Raw genomic sequence first — 12,524 nt, 5'->3', positions numbered from 1 at the left:
GTCTTCGACCATATCTCGTCTTACAGCGGGGTGTAACGTAAGGATTCTTTGGTCTCAGGGAACGAACAGGCACATAAGGAATTTTATACTGACTTATCCAAAAATGCTTTAAGACAACAGTTTCTAGCAGCAAAGAATTGAAATCAGGTAAGGACAAAGTTTTGAACACATCAGATTTGGGGGAGACATCATAAGCAACATGCTTCAGAATGCCACGAAGGACGGAGTTGACCCGGTTTACCAAATGTTGAGCGCCATGACCATACGTACCGGATCACACTGTAGCATAAGGCATGTGCTACAAGCTTTTGGACAGACAATGGCATGTAAAATTTTATATTCTACAAAACACAGGACACTGCGCGAAGTTTTTGACAAATATATGCGAAATGAGACTTCCAGGATAAATCACTGTCAAAAAACACGCCAAGGTATTTAATTGAACAAGCGTATTGCACTGGGGCACACGAACAGTGATTGCAATGTGATGTGTGCAAATATAATGGGGACGATAGGGTAACTTGCTTGACAGGGTTGTGGAAACAGATTAGTTGAGTTTTGGACGCATTGATATGGACTACATTATTCTGAAACCAGTCCATCACTTTTGTTGTTGCCATTTGTAAAGAAGAGATGGCGTCAGTGTAACTTCGAGCGTGTGAAACAAGGACAGTGTCATCAGCATACTGATATAATTTGACGTTCACAACATTAGATAAATCGTTAAAATATAAATTAAATAATAACGGACTTAAAATTGAACCTTGGGGGACGCCAGCTTTAATTTTGGTCAGGTTGCTACGAAATTTTCCAATAGACACAAGTTGGTGCCTATGAGATAAGAAGTTTTTCAGAAGCCGCAAAAACGCACCCCGAAAGCCTAGCAAAGAAAGTTTGGTTAGCAGTATACTATGGCAGACGCTGTCAAACGCTTTGTGGACGTCTAGAAACAATGCACAAGCAATCTGATTGTGTTCAAACGCAGAGTTTAGTGTATCGGAAAAATCTTCAAGCAGCAACTGCGTACCCCGATTCGGCACAAAACCATACTGGCTAGGAGATAACACGCCATGATTGCTTAAAAAGCTGCTCATTGTCGTGAGCAGATGTTTTTCCAAATCGAACCTACGACCTCGCGCTGAGAAGCAGTACGCCTTAGCCATGCACTGAGCTACCATGGCAGGCAACGTGCTATGGATTTAAAGAGCTGGCGGCAATGCATGACGTCACTGGTCTCTCCGACTGCCCGCACAAGGGGGAAGTATTATTTAAGCTCTGAGGCTAAGCTTTAAATACGTGGGAACGAAGAAATTGTTTTGCTCGGAAGCCACTGCACCCGATTTGACAAGGTTTTTGTGGCACTCAAGTAAAAAGGTTAAAATCTGGTGACCGTAGGGAGGGGCGGATTGTCAATTTAGATGGTCAGTTCTTTTATAAAATTTATTGCACAGCGCTAAATTAATATATATATATATATATATATATATATATATATATATATATATATATATATATATATGGGTATGTTATACCCCTTTCTAAAACATATTTATATATACCTCTAATTTGTAAGTGGTGCTTTTTCAAATCGCTTTTGACCGTTCTAACTAATTCGGGTAGGCCGTGAATTCATATATTAAATCCCCCCCCCCCCCCTAGGTAAGCTCTATCGGATGCAGTTTAAAGAATTCTGATATCTGTTTTGGTATCTGTTTGAACAGTTATGTATGCGTAAATTTAGTGCTTCTATCTTTTTCACCTACAAATTCTCGCCGAAATTTGGGTAACACATTACAGGTTCTAAATGAAAATTCTGCTTTTGCAGTCATTAGAACGCAGCATCCCTTCTGAAATGCAACAAGTTTAATTCAAATCGTTCGTGCGGTTGTCTCATAAAAGCGTCTCTCGGTATTACATGTACTTGAGTATGCGGCATCGGAATTTATTGTATTTTTATTTTTACATTAACTGTGCGGACTTCGCTTTAGGTACAGGCAGGGGTAAAATGAGGTTTGCGCCATTTATTTAAATATGCAGGGCTTCTATGTTGACTCCTTTAGGCTGGAGTTGGCACCAAGCTAACGCTTCCTCTTAGGGCAAATAATTATGAGGCTCCTGAGTAAATCGAAGATGTGTAGATAAATAGCCCCTACATGATTATTGCAGGATTTCGGATTTGACGGCAGGCCTGGGGAGCCGCAAAAGGAAGGAGAAAAAGAAAAGAAAAAGACTGATCTATATATGCCGCAGGGTGATAAAGAATTACTCAGCGTTCTCTGAAGCAACCGGAATTGGCAGCAAGATTTATTGCTCCTGCTTTATATCGGTTACAGCTGCAGAGCGAGAGCTACGTTCACGTTATGCGTTGTGTTTCTGGGAATTTGTATATCGTTGTTGAAGCAACACAATGTTTAATACAACTTTTTTTTTTTGCTTTGTTGCAGTGAACGAGCCCACGTAAGCACCGCCCAAACGTCGACAACCGCAATTGCCAAATATTTGTGTAAAAACATCGCTCGCGCAGCTTTTCCATAAAAGAGACGGTGAACATAATACGAGTATCATCCTCAATGCATGCAGTTGTACACGAGCTAAATGCAGCCAAGAAAGTGACATGCAGAGGTGCATCAGAACGATCCGACCAGTCGGAACGACCCGCTGTGAACACGGCTGCTGCGTGAAACGTTGCCACGAAGTTTTCTAAAATTTCTAGAGGCGTGTACTGTGACTGTTCCGCTAATATACAGTTGAAATACATACATGCAGTACCAATACAGTACAGTACACATACAGTACATATGTCATGCAGCACCATTACCGTGAGAACATTGGTTAGTGTACGGATTTGTCTAGCCTTCGTTCTTGGAGCTTCACACGTCCTTGTGAAATTTCCGAGCACTCTTTTCTCTAAGCAGAAAGGCAGTTAGCTTTTGCCCACATGCGTGATCATTGCAAATTGTCACATTTGTAGCGCAATGCTTTGTGGAGAATGATAAAAGCGTAAGGTCACAAAGCCGCTGTTTGAAGCCGAAAGGACGAAGTTTAGGCAAATACGTGTGTTGCCCGTCATTCGCATCTAAGGAGGAAGTAAATAATCTAGGAGAGAGCGTTACCTCATGCTGACGTCAACCTTGGCAAGCGACTAATCCGTGGAGCCATTCCCTTCGCTTTTTCCGCCGTCGGAAAGTCGGCCCAGCACGTGACCTCTGAGTCTCCGCGGATGGGCCGTGGGTGTTTGGTGCCCGGCAGCTTTCAATCGACGCGGCACTTGTGCTGCTGCCGCGGCCTGCAGAGATAGAGCACTAAAACCTACCGTGAGCTCTGATGTGACGATCACGACATGCGCCGATGCGTATGGCGTCGGTCTTTTTGCGCGATGATATATCTCCTAGTTCATTCCTTCTTCCATGTGTCCCACGCTGGCCAAACCGCCATACTTGCAGCTCAAGCGTTTTCCCTAGCTCCAGAGTGTCGTATAGTAATTTTTATATCAAACTATATGGCCGTTGAAAACTTGTTGGTTGCCCGCCGTGGTTGCTCAGCGGCTATGGTGTTGGGCTGCTGAGCACGAGGTCGCGGGATTGAATCCCGACCATGGCGGCCGCATTTCGATGGGGGCGAAATGCGAAAACACCCGTGTACTTAGATTTAGGTGCATGTTAAAGATCCACAGGTGGTCTAAATTTCCGGAGTCCTCCACTACGGCGTGCCTCATAATCAGAAAGTGGTTTTGGCACGTTAAACCCCATAATTTAATTTAAAACTTGTTGGGTCAGTTGTTGGTGTGATTGGCAAACCTGTAAACTCCGATTTGACCCGGAGACTCCCGAATCCCGAGCAGTACTCGTAAGCACAGCCGTTATTTTGCCTCAACCCTGGCGCGAAAAACAAAAAACAAAAACAATTTAGGAGTTATATGCAGCACAGCTGCATCGTAATTGTCATAATGCGCTAGATAGCTAGCGGAAGTCAGATTTAAATCTAAGCCGTTTGCGAGTTGGCAGTATAGGCCTAATTCGGTTTTCTTCAGGTCGGGGCATGCGTTCAGGAATGCCCGCGAGAGAAAGTTTTAATATGCGTTGCGTAATGGCCGGCTTCATTGAAGTCAGCTTTGAAGCAACGCAGCTTCTTTGAGGGGCGAAGCATATAAGAATGCGGTGCGCGCGATGTAAAAGCTTGATACGCCTGGCATGAAGACCAGTTTTGTTTCATCTAAGACGGCCTTTTCAAAGTTGTCTTCGCCGCACAACAGCCCAGTTATGTTGTGAAGCGCTTTAATGCAATGGCGCGTCATGCAATTTATTGGGAATTGCACGTCGCAGCGACAAAAAGATTTTCGAACCACACAAACCCAGGCCGTTCACGTGACGCAAGGAATACACTGAATTAACTGAATTTCTCAAGCTAAAATACGTGGAAAATTGTAAACTACGGCTTACACACAACCTAAAGACATGATAGCTCTCGGATTGTATAATTGGAATATTCGAGAAAACATAATTACGTTACGCGAGAACTCAAACCAATCCGATTTCCAGCGCTTCAACGAAGCACAGTCCGGAGACGGCGTCCGCTATTTGCTCACGCCGGCGCGTAAATGTTTCTGAGTCTGCGGAGCAGCGCGCCCGCTTCCTTTGAAAGACTTCCGGATGGCGCTCGCCTCCGCCGCATCGTAAAACCCCTCAAACTTCGTAAAGTAGTCACACTCTCCTCCTCCACCTTCACTCTTCCTCGTTTCTCCTCTCTTTCACGCTCCCTACTCGACCGTGGCGCCTCTTACACTGCTCGAGCGTAGCGACGGCGCCAACATGCGCTCCTCGCCACTCCGTAGACCATGCCGTAGACGCTTCTCGAGCAAAAATGGCGCTGATGCACGGCGCGAGGGCCCACGTGATGCAATTAGGCCAATAGCGATGCGGCGTCGGTCAGAGCGCGCGAGGAGAAGGCGGCATTCTTCAAAGCGTGTCAGTACTTAACGAAGTTTAACTTTACTGCATCGTAGTGCTCCTGTCTATGCTCCCGCAGGTAGCTCCCTGCGGGAGCATATACAGGAACACTACCGCATCGCGGCCCCTGGAAGAGGCCGCGTTTCTACCAGAAAGCCCGCCTTCGTGCATGACGTTCGCCGCGAGCGTTTCCCGGTATACATCACGGTTACATACGCTGCAGTTACCGGGAAGCGTGAGAAGCAGTCAATAATATTTTCATGCTATCGGCGTTCCGCTCTTAAAGGCGAAGCTTAAGTGTCCTCCAAATTTTATTAGTATAATGGGGCTGCTGTCAAGGAATCTAGTAGCGTGTTCCTTAATTATGCACGCATGCCTGAGCACTCTCCGGTCACAGTACGAACAACAAGAAGTTTAATAAGTGGACTGACAGCCATTCAGAGCTGTTTCTGATGTTTCTGTGGCCCCCCTCCCCCCAAAAAGAGAAGCGCGAGAATTACATTTTTCTTTTGTCGAACGCGTTGTTGTTAGACAAAGAGTCACTAGATGTATGCACCGGCGCTGTTTCGGCTGTGTGCGTTTGCAGTAAGCTAGTATTCCGCAAAGGTTAACACTTCATATGGACAGCCGAAATGTATATCTACCGCATAACCACGAACGTACACGTGTGCAGGTTCCTGGAAGGGTACACGGTGTACCTGTTCGTCCTCTTCGTCACCATGCTGGTGCTGAACGTCCTTACCGTTGTCTACATGTACTTCGAGAACCAAGGTGCGCCCTGCTACTGTACTATAGCAAGGTGTCATGAAACCTCCATTGCACTCGCGCGCAACTTACCAGGGAAAGGGAACACTATACGGAGGGAAAGCGCACGCGTTACAGCGCTTCTGAAAATAGTCATATACACGTTTGTTTAAACGGGGCAACAGGAAGCATTTAAACACCCTATTACAGTGAAGCTGTTAGAAGCTCGCTTGGTTTCTCTTGACGTGCGCGACCGAGCTGGGGGAGAGAGAGCTGAGAGAGAGTGAAAGCAGAGTTTAAAAATAGCATCGTACAGCGTAGCGATGAAGCGAAGGTGAGTGGAGCCTAGCGGGGGAGAAGGAGCGGTGCGCACGCGAGCGAGGAACTTGGCCCGGATACATGCCCTCTCCTGTGGCGCGCGAGGCAGTGTGGTCAGGCGAGGGAGGAGGGGTATTCTCCGGCGGCTGCTAGTGTGCCTCGATGTCCTCCTTGCCCGTCGCTCCGTACAGAGTGGAGACAACCACGGCGTCTACTACGGCGTTGGCCACGCGAATCGCGGACGCCGCAGTAGACGCCTTTGGCGGAAGCCGTAGGCATAGAGTTTCCTACAAAATTACTAGAGGGAACTCTGGCGCTGCAGTCGTTGTCCTACCATGGGAATGATGGGAAGTACATGGATTTGTCTGATCTTCGTGCTTGTGGATTCAGACGTTCTTGTGGCTTTGTATATTGCGCTATATAAATCTTATTGTCGTATATTTCAGCGCAATCTATATTCTTCGAAGTGTAGAAGACGCCGGGGAACACGTACAATTGCTATTAATTGCAATGATTGAGCTTGTTTATGTGCCCAAATCGAAACGCACCAAGTGTCTCAAAGCACTGGCATGCCCGCGATAAATTCATAAGTGCGTTTCATTCGCTTGTCGATACATGCATCCGTGCCTTAATGGTTTCAATATCAGGCTTCTGTACTAGAGTCCCTGTGTTCGAATCCTGCAGTCGGGCAATTTTAATGATGTTTATTTAATTATTTATTACGCAATAAACTGTTGAAAATGACGAGTTTACTAAGTCACAAAGCCGTTTGAAGCCAAAAAGGACGAAGTTTAGGCAAATCCATGTACTTCCCATAATTCCCATGCTGGGACAACCGCTCCCATTGTAGCTCACGTAGACACTAGCGCCAGAGTTCCCTCTAGTAATTTTGTAGGAAACTCTATGGCCGTAGGTACGCGTTGCCAGCGCTCGTGTGCATTGTGCACTGGTCGGCACTACTTTACTGGCCTTCCCCCAGCTCCACTGCTCTCTGGTGTTTGCGAAAGCAGAGCTACGCATAATTTTTTTTATTACAGCACTTACATGAGATAAGCCGAAGAATACGTCATTCGGGATTGAATTTGAGCCTTATTTTTTTTCGCGTCGCTCTACCCCGTTTTGACAAATGCGAAACGGTCGCAATTTCCGCCAAACTATACTGAATCAGTTGTTCACTGTCTTATCCCAGAGAAACCGAAAAGGCTGTAAACTTTGCCAGACTACTTGGCGCAGCAACACATATGCAGTACATATGCGTCCTTGTTACTTTACTCTCACACTGAGTTGCCCAGCAATGTAGTTTTACTTGCTGCGAATTAACTGTCTGCAATTCCGGCCGCACACCGCTGCATAAACCGAGAGAATTCACCATCTTCGTCAGCTGTGATTGGTCCAGAGGGCTGCTACGGCGTCTCCAATCGTTTTCAGCTGTCGCAATTGCGGAATTTGACAATATGGCGGAATTTGACTACGTCTGCGAAGGGTGGTGTATGCGAACAGCGGTCGATGAGGTGACGTCTGCTGACGAGGAACAAGACAAATATCCTGTTGAGACCCGGAAACATCTCACGGACATAATCATATTATTTCTTGTCGGTTTTAATAACCGGTCGGTAAGTTACGAACGTAAAGAAAGAACATGCAAAAGAAAGTCAGTCTGTTAATACCATGGTTCGGTGCTGAACGCAGCGTCACTACGTGCGTATGGAAAGCTTCGTCTGTTTCTTCTCGCAAAAACTAGTTTTATTTTTTTTAGTCATAGAGATAAAAGCGTGACATCGTCTCGTAGTTTGCATTTTGATTTCACATCCTGGATTCTCATGTCAATTCACGATATTCGAAACGTACTTCGCGTATGCATTTCGTCGTCTGTGACGACACAATGGTCTCGATTATGTTACTGTAAACTGTTTTAAAAAGTTAGTGACAAGAATGTCATTAAACCAGTGAGACATGGTTCCATATGCTTTTGATTTCAAATGCGGGTTGAATATTGTGCGATATCGCTCCCGATTTCATTTTGCAAAGGATGGAAACCAGCCTATAGCTGAATTAATATCCACAAGAGGTTTTACGGGTGCATGGGAACCTCTCCTGCTTTTCTTCTCTTCGTTGTTTGTAAGCGTGATCCTTAAGTCGTGCCAACTTCCTTCGCAGTGAAAAAAACCAAAGGACCCGTCGACGACGGCGGAAGTAAGTAGGCTTTGATTTGAACTTCATCTGCGATACGTCTAGTCTACGCCGGTAGTCTGATATCTCTGATTACGATTAACCTATCAAATAACAAACACCTGGGCGTCTAGAGACGCCGTATACAGAGCGGATTCACTTTAAGCGCGCGTAGTTCTTTCGATGTTGTATCAAGCGCTCTGTATTAAACGTAAAACGCGAATTAAAGTCTGCTGTAAATAAAACACACTGCAATTTGGTAGCGATTCTAAATAAAGTTTATCCTTGCCATTTTGCTGCTAAGCTGATCGCTCTCCATTCGTGATCTTGCCGGCGCTGTCACCAAAATGAAAATTTAAACGTAGCTCTGTGCAGTGTCTGAGCACGAAAATTGTGAGCGGGATATAGAGTCGACGCTGAGCTAAAGCAGTCGATCAACGCTGCAGCAATGAAGGGTCCTGAACTGTGTAGGTTTGCTGCGTTCTTTCCGCTATGCTCTCATTGTATCGTCGTCACGTGGCCTCCCATATCGCGCCGGGGCGGGCCGTTGCGACATCCGATGCCGCGCTCCTATTCATCCCACATCCTTAACTTAGTGCACCTCCTCACATTATGGAGAGGAAGCACTAAAGTGGGCACCATTTGGGACAGAACTCATGGGCGCAAGCGCGTAGTTAACGTCTCGGTCTCGCCGATGTGGACCAACTGCACACTTATTTAGTTCGGTACCTTAAAGACCCTAGAGGTCACTGGCACTTTCAGCGTCTCTGCGTGACCGTACCGGTAAGTTTCGGCGTTTTTGTCCCATCACGTCACTGACGTACCCGTACGTTAAATTTCAGTGGTATGTTCTCCATTCTGGCCAGTCGGATGTGTGCAGTGACACAAAGTTGGCGAGCTCAGAGGTAGTTCCGCCATCTGTTGTGTATATCTATAAGCATAACTTCTCATCTCTCTGGGTTTGCTCAGACTGGGTTTTTCGTTAGCGCGCTGCGCAACGCGTCCCTTCAAAGTTTTTTTTTTTTTTTTTTGGCGCTGACGCGGTGGCGCAATCGCGAAAGCGTACGCGTCAAAACACTATAGACAGGAGATACAAAACGAAGATAGGAACGTACGGAACATTAAGAGAGCATTTGCCATTATCCGTCTCATTTTTTCCCCTTCTTCTTAAGCGAAATTAGGCTATTGTGTTCCTTTCATAATATTCTAGAAAAAGAAAGAAAGAAAAACGACGCTGGGGGTGCATCACCTCTGAAAGAAAGAAATGCAATACTGCAAAAGTTTAGGGAAAAAAAAGGGGGGGGGGGTGCAATACCCTATCATTGATAGGAGCCGCCAGTCTGCACGTATAACAATATTGGACAAGTGTTTTAGTCGGTACCCGATTCACGACAAAAGACGTGCGGCATAGTTATTTGGATAACACGGCTGCTAATGTAGATAGATAGATAGATAGATAGATAGATAGATAGATAGATAGATAGACAGACAGACAGACAGACAGACAGACAGACAGATAGATAGATAGATAGATAGATAGATAGATAGATAGATAGATAGATAGATAGATAGATAGATAGATGTTCATCCTCGCCTTCATCGCCGAGCGCAGGCTTGGCACTCAGCATGGACAAGGAGTCTGTTCTGCGGCACCCTCTGGTGTGCGTCCATCGGTGCTCACCCCAGCTGGCTTCCTTCATGCACCGCTACCCGCAGGACGGCCTGTGCGACTTCTTGTACCTGCAGCTGCCCGCCGACCTGTCGCTGGCGCACGTCAGGACGGCGCCATGCTACGACAGGTTCAGAACGATTTCCAGCGTCGGCGCCGCCACGCGCCATGGCGTACTCTTCGATCGCAGGTATCGACTGTGTGTACGGACTCTACACATGCATTCTCATGAGCGGTACTGCCTATATTCCCCAGGTCTCGTACACGTGCGTAAAGAGCCGTCGCCTTAGTTCTCTGGGGCATCGCGCGCGTAATTCGGAAGACGTGGTTTCGGCTCCGCAGGATCCGAAAAAGTCATTCGCGTATGCATCTCCTTCAGGCGCGAATTATGGTAGACTGTCTCTAAATGTGCCAAATTTACGCGACCTTCGTTCCTAAGACGAGTCAGCTGGCGCAGGACAGGGGTAATTGGAGATCGCAGGGAGAGACTTTTGTTCTGAATGCAGTGGACATAAATAGACTTCCGACAATGACAGGATGAGGACAATGATTACAGGGCGCTCGAAACTCCGGTGCGAGAAGGACAAGGCGTGAGGATGCTGCCTCGTGCATTTTATAATTAGACATCACAATCGCAGAGTAACTATAAATATCGAACGACTGAGCAGTCAGTAATGCCGCGTGCTTGTCACTAATTCGCGACCAAAAATAGTGCGTCGCATACACAAAGACAGACAGATTTGCGGCACATAATACGGCGTAACATTAAGCGTCATAGTTTTATGTTGCAAATATCACTTGGCTGTTTCGTGGAAGGCGTCGTAGATCTGTACCTACATATCTACCACAGAGCGAGCGGAGTGGCCCATTTCTGCGGCCACAGTGCAACCCGTGCGCTTGCCACAAAAGCAAATATTTCGCGAACTGTAAGCACAATGGCACGCAAATGATACCGGGTTGTGACGTTACGTTTACTAGTTACAGTTGTAATGTGTCAAGTAGGTGTTAAATTGAAAAAAAGGCGTCGTAGATAATGGCACATTCTATTGGGCGAGAAGCAGCACCTAAAAGCATTTACCAAAGTGCTCTCTCAAGAGTAGCTGTGTTAAAACGGCAGAACAAGAGCAGTTTGGCGACCCCGAGAGCAGTCCAGAGCAGTTCGAACTAGGAGTCAGTGCGCACGGTTCCCTTGAGGAGCCACATGCATGAACACTAGTACCAGCTACTCCCGCGAGGGAAGCGGAGAGCGAAGGAAGTCACGTGATTCAATCGCGTCACATCCTTTTATTTTGGTTGTTTTTGACAATGACAATGATGTTTATTTGCATCAGTACATGACGCGAGGGGCATGCAGAAAAAGCTGCCACATGGACAGCTTGACGAAGTCGCAGGCCCCCGCATCGGCGTTTGCGCGGCGTTAGCAAACACAAAGGCAGTACATCATTGTTTACAAATGTTCTTTACACAAAATTGAGCATCGCGAACCATGCCAAGCGAATGAAGAAAAAAAGATGTGCTCTAACAGGGCATAGTAAAGAAACATCTCTAACCAATAAGGGTAAAAAACAATGATAGGCATAACGGTATCGCAACTGTTGAAAAAACACGAGGGTGAGAAAGATATAATCATAACACAAGCTGCAACAATAACATTTCTCATACGAACTAAACAAATGAAAAACCAAGAATATAAGCTATACAATGGGACTAGTTGGTTTCGATAAGGAATAATTTGCGAAAGCCAGGGAAACAATCTAGCGCAGGCAGAAATAACTATACAGAGCTTTAAAAGAGGTATTTTCCAATCCGGTGGTTTCGTTGTGTAATTTATTCAGCAACTTTGGCAGGTTGTTACTAATAGTTTATTGTCCGTATGTCGTTCTAACGGTTTCTACTTTCCAAAACTCTCTGGACCTTGTCGTATATGTTGTAATGTTGATTTTTAAATCCGCTAGTGTTCTTAGAAAGCTGGCTCCATTGTTTATTTATTGTTTGTATGCTTTACAGAGCCGATAATCGCACATACTGGCAATTGGCATTACATTGTATTTTATTAAAAAAAATCACATGTACGAACATATTTTGGAACATTTTCTACGACTCGTAGGAATTTTTTTGAAGTACATAAAGTTTTTCCAAATTTCCCTGTGTGGTAGTAGCCCAAAATAAGTGACAGTTGTTTAGTCTAGAAAGAAACAATGTGTTGAAAATCAGCATCATTATTTTTGTTGGCAGTATATGACGGTTACGGTAAACAAGCCTGATTGTTTGAGATAATTTTGTCGCCAAGGAATTTACATGCATATCCCAAGATAAGTTTTCTTGAAAGATAACACCTAAAGTTTTAAAGTACGGTACTATATCGATAGGCGTTAAATTTAGCAATATAGGCGTATTAATTGTTACGCTTCTATTTTTGCTTCGAAAAATTATTATTTTTGTTTTGTTTGTGTTTACTTTAAGACAATTTTTACGTGTCCATTCATGCAATCTTTGAAGGATTAAGTTTGCTTCCTCGACTGATTTATCCGCCGACTTTCTTATGAGGAATATGCTAGTATCATCGGCGTAAATTATATAGCTGGCCTTGGTACTGATACTAATGATATCATTAATATATAAATTAAAGAGGAAAGGGCCGAAAATAATGCCTTGTGGCACGCCACAAGAAACGGGCA

General features: G+C 45.3%; 1 protein-coding gene across 1 annotated transcript in view; it reads left to right on the top strand.

The window, feature by feature from the left end:
* Positions 1–5,578: 5,578 nt before the first annotated feature.
* LOC142558462 (uncharacterized) overlaps positions 5,579–12,524 on the top strand; it is a 21,280-nt gene continuing 14,334 nt past the window's right edge. Inside the window, exons 1-3 of the mRNA XM_075670594.1 lie at positions 5,579–5,717; positions 8,166–8,201; positions 9,790–10,036. Of these exons, the coding sequence (XP_075526709.1) occupies positions 5,579–5,717; positions 8,166–8,201; positions 9,790–10,036 (422 nt within the window). The remainder of the gene's footprint in view (positions 5,718–8,165; positions 8,202–9,789; positions 10,037–12,524) is intronic.

This window comes from Dermacentor variabilis, chromosome 9 (genome assembly GCF_050947875.1).
Source record: "Dermacentor variabilis isolate Ectoservices chromosome 9, ASM5094787v1, whole genome shotgun sequence".
Classification (NCBI taxonomy): domain Eukaryota; kingdom Metazoa; phylum Arthropoda; class Arachnida; order Ixodida; family Ixodidae; genus Dermacentor; species Dermacentor variabilis.
This window is presented reverse-complemented; position numbering and strand designations above follow the sequence as displayed.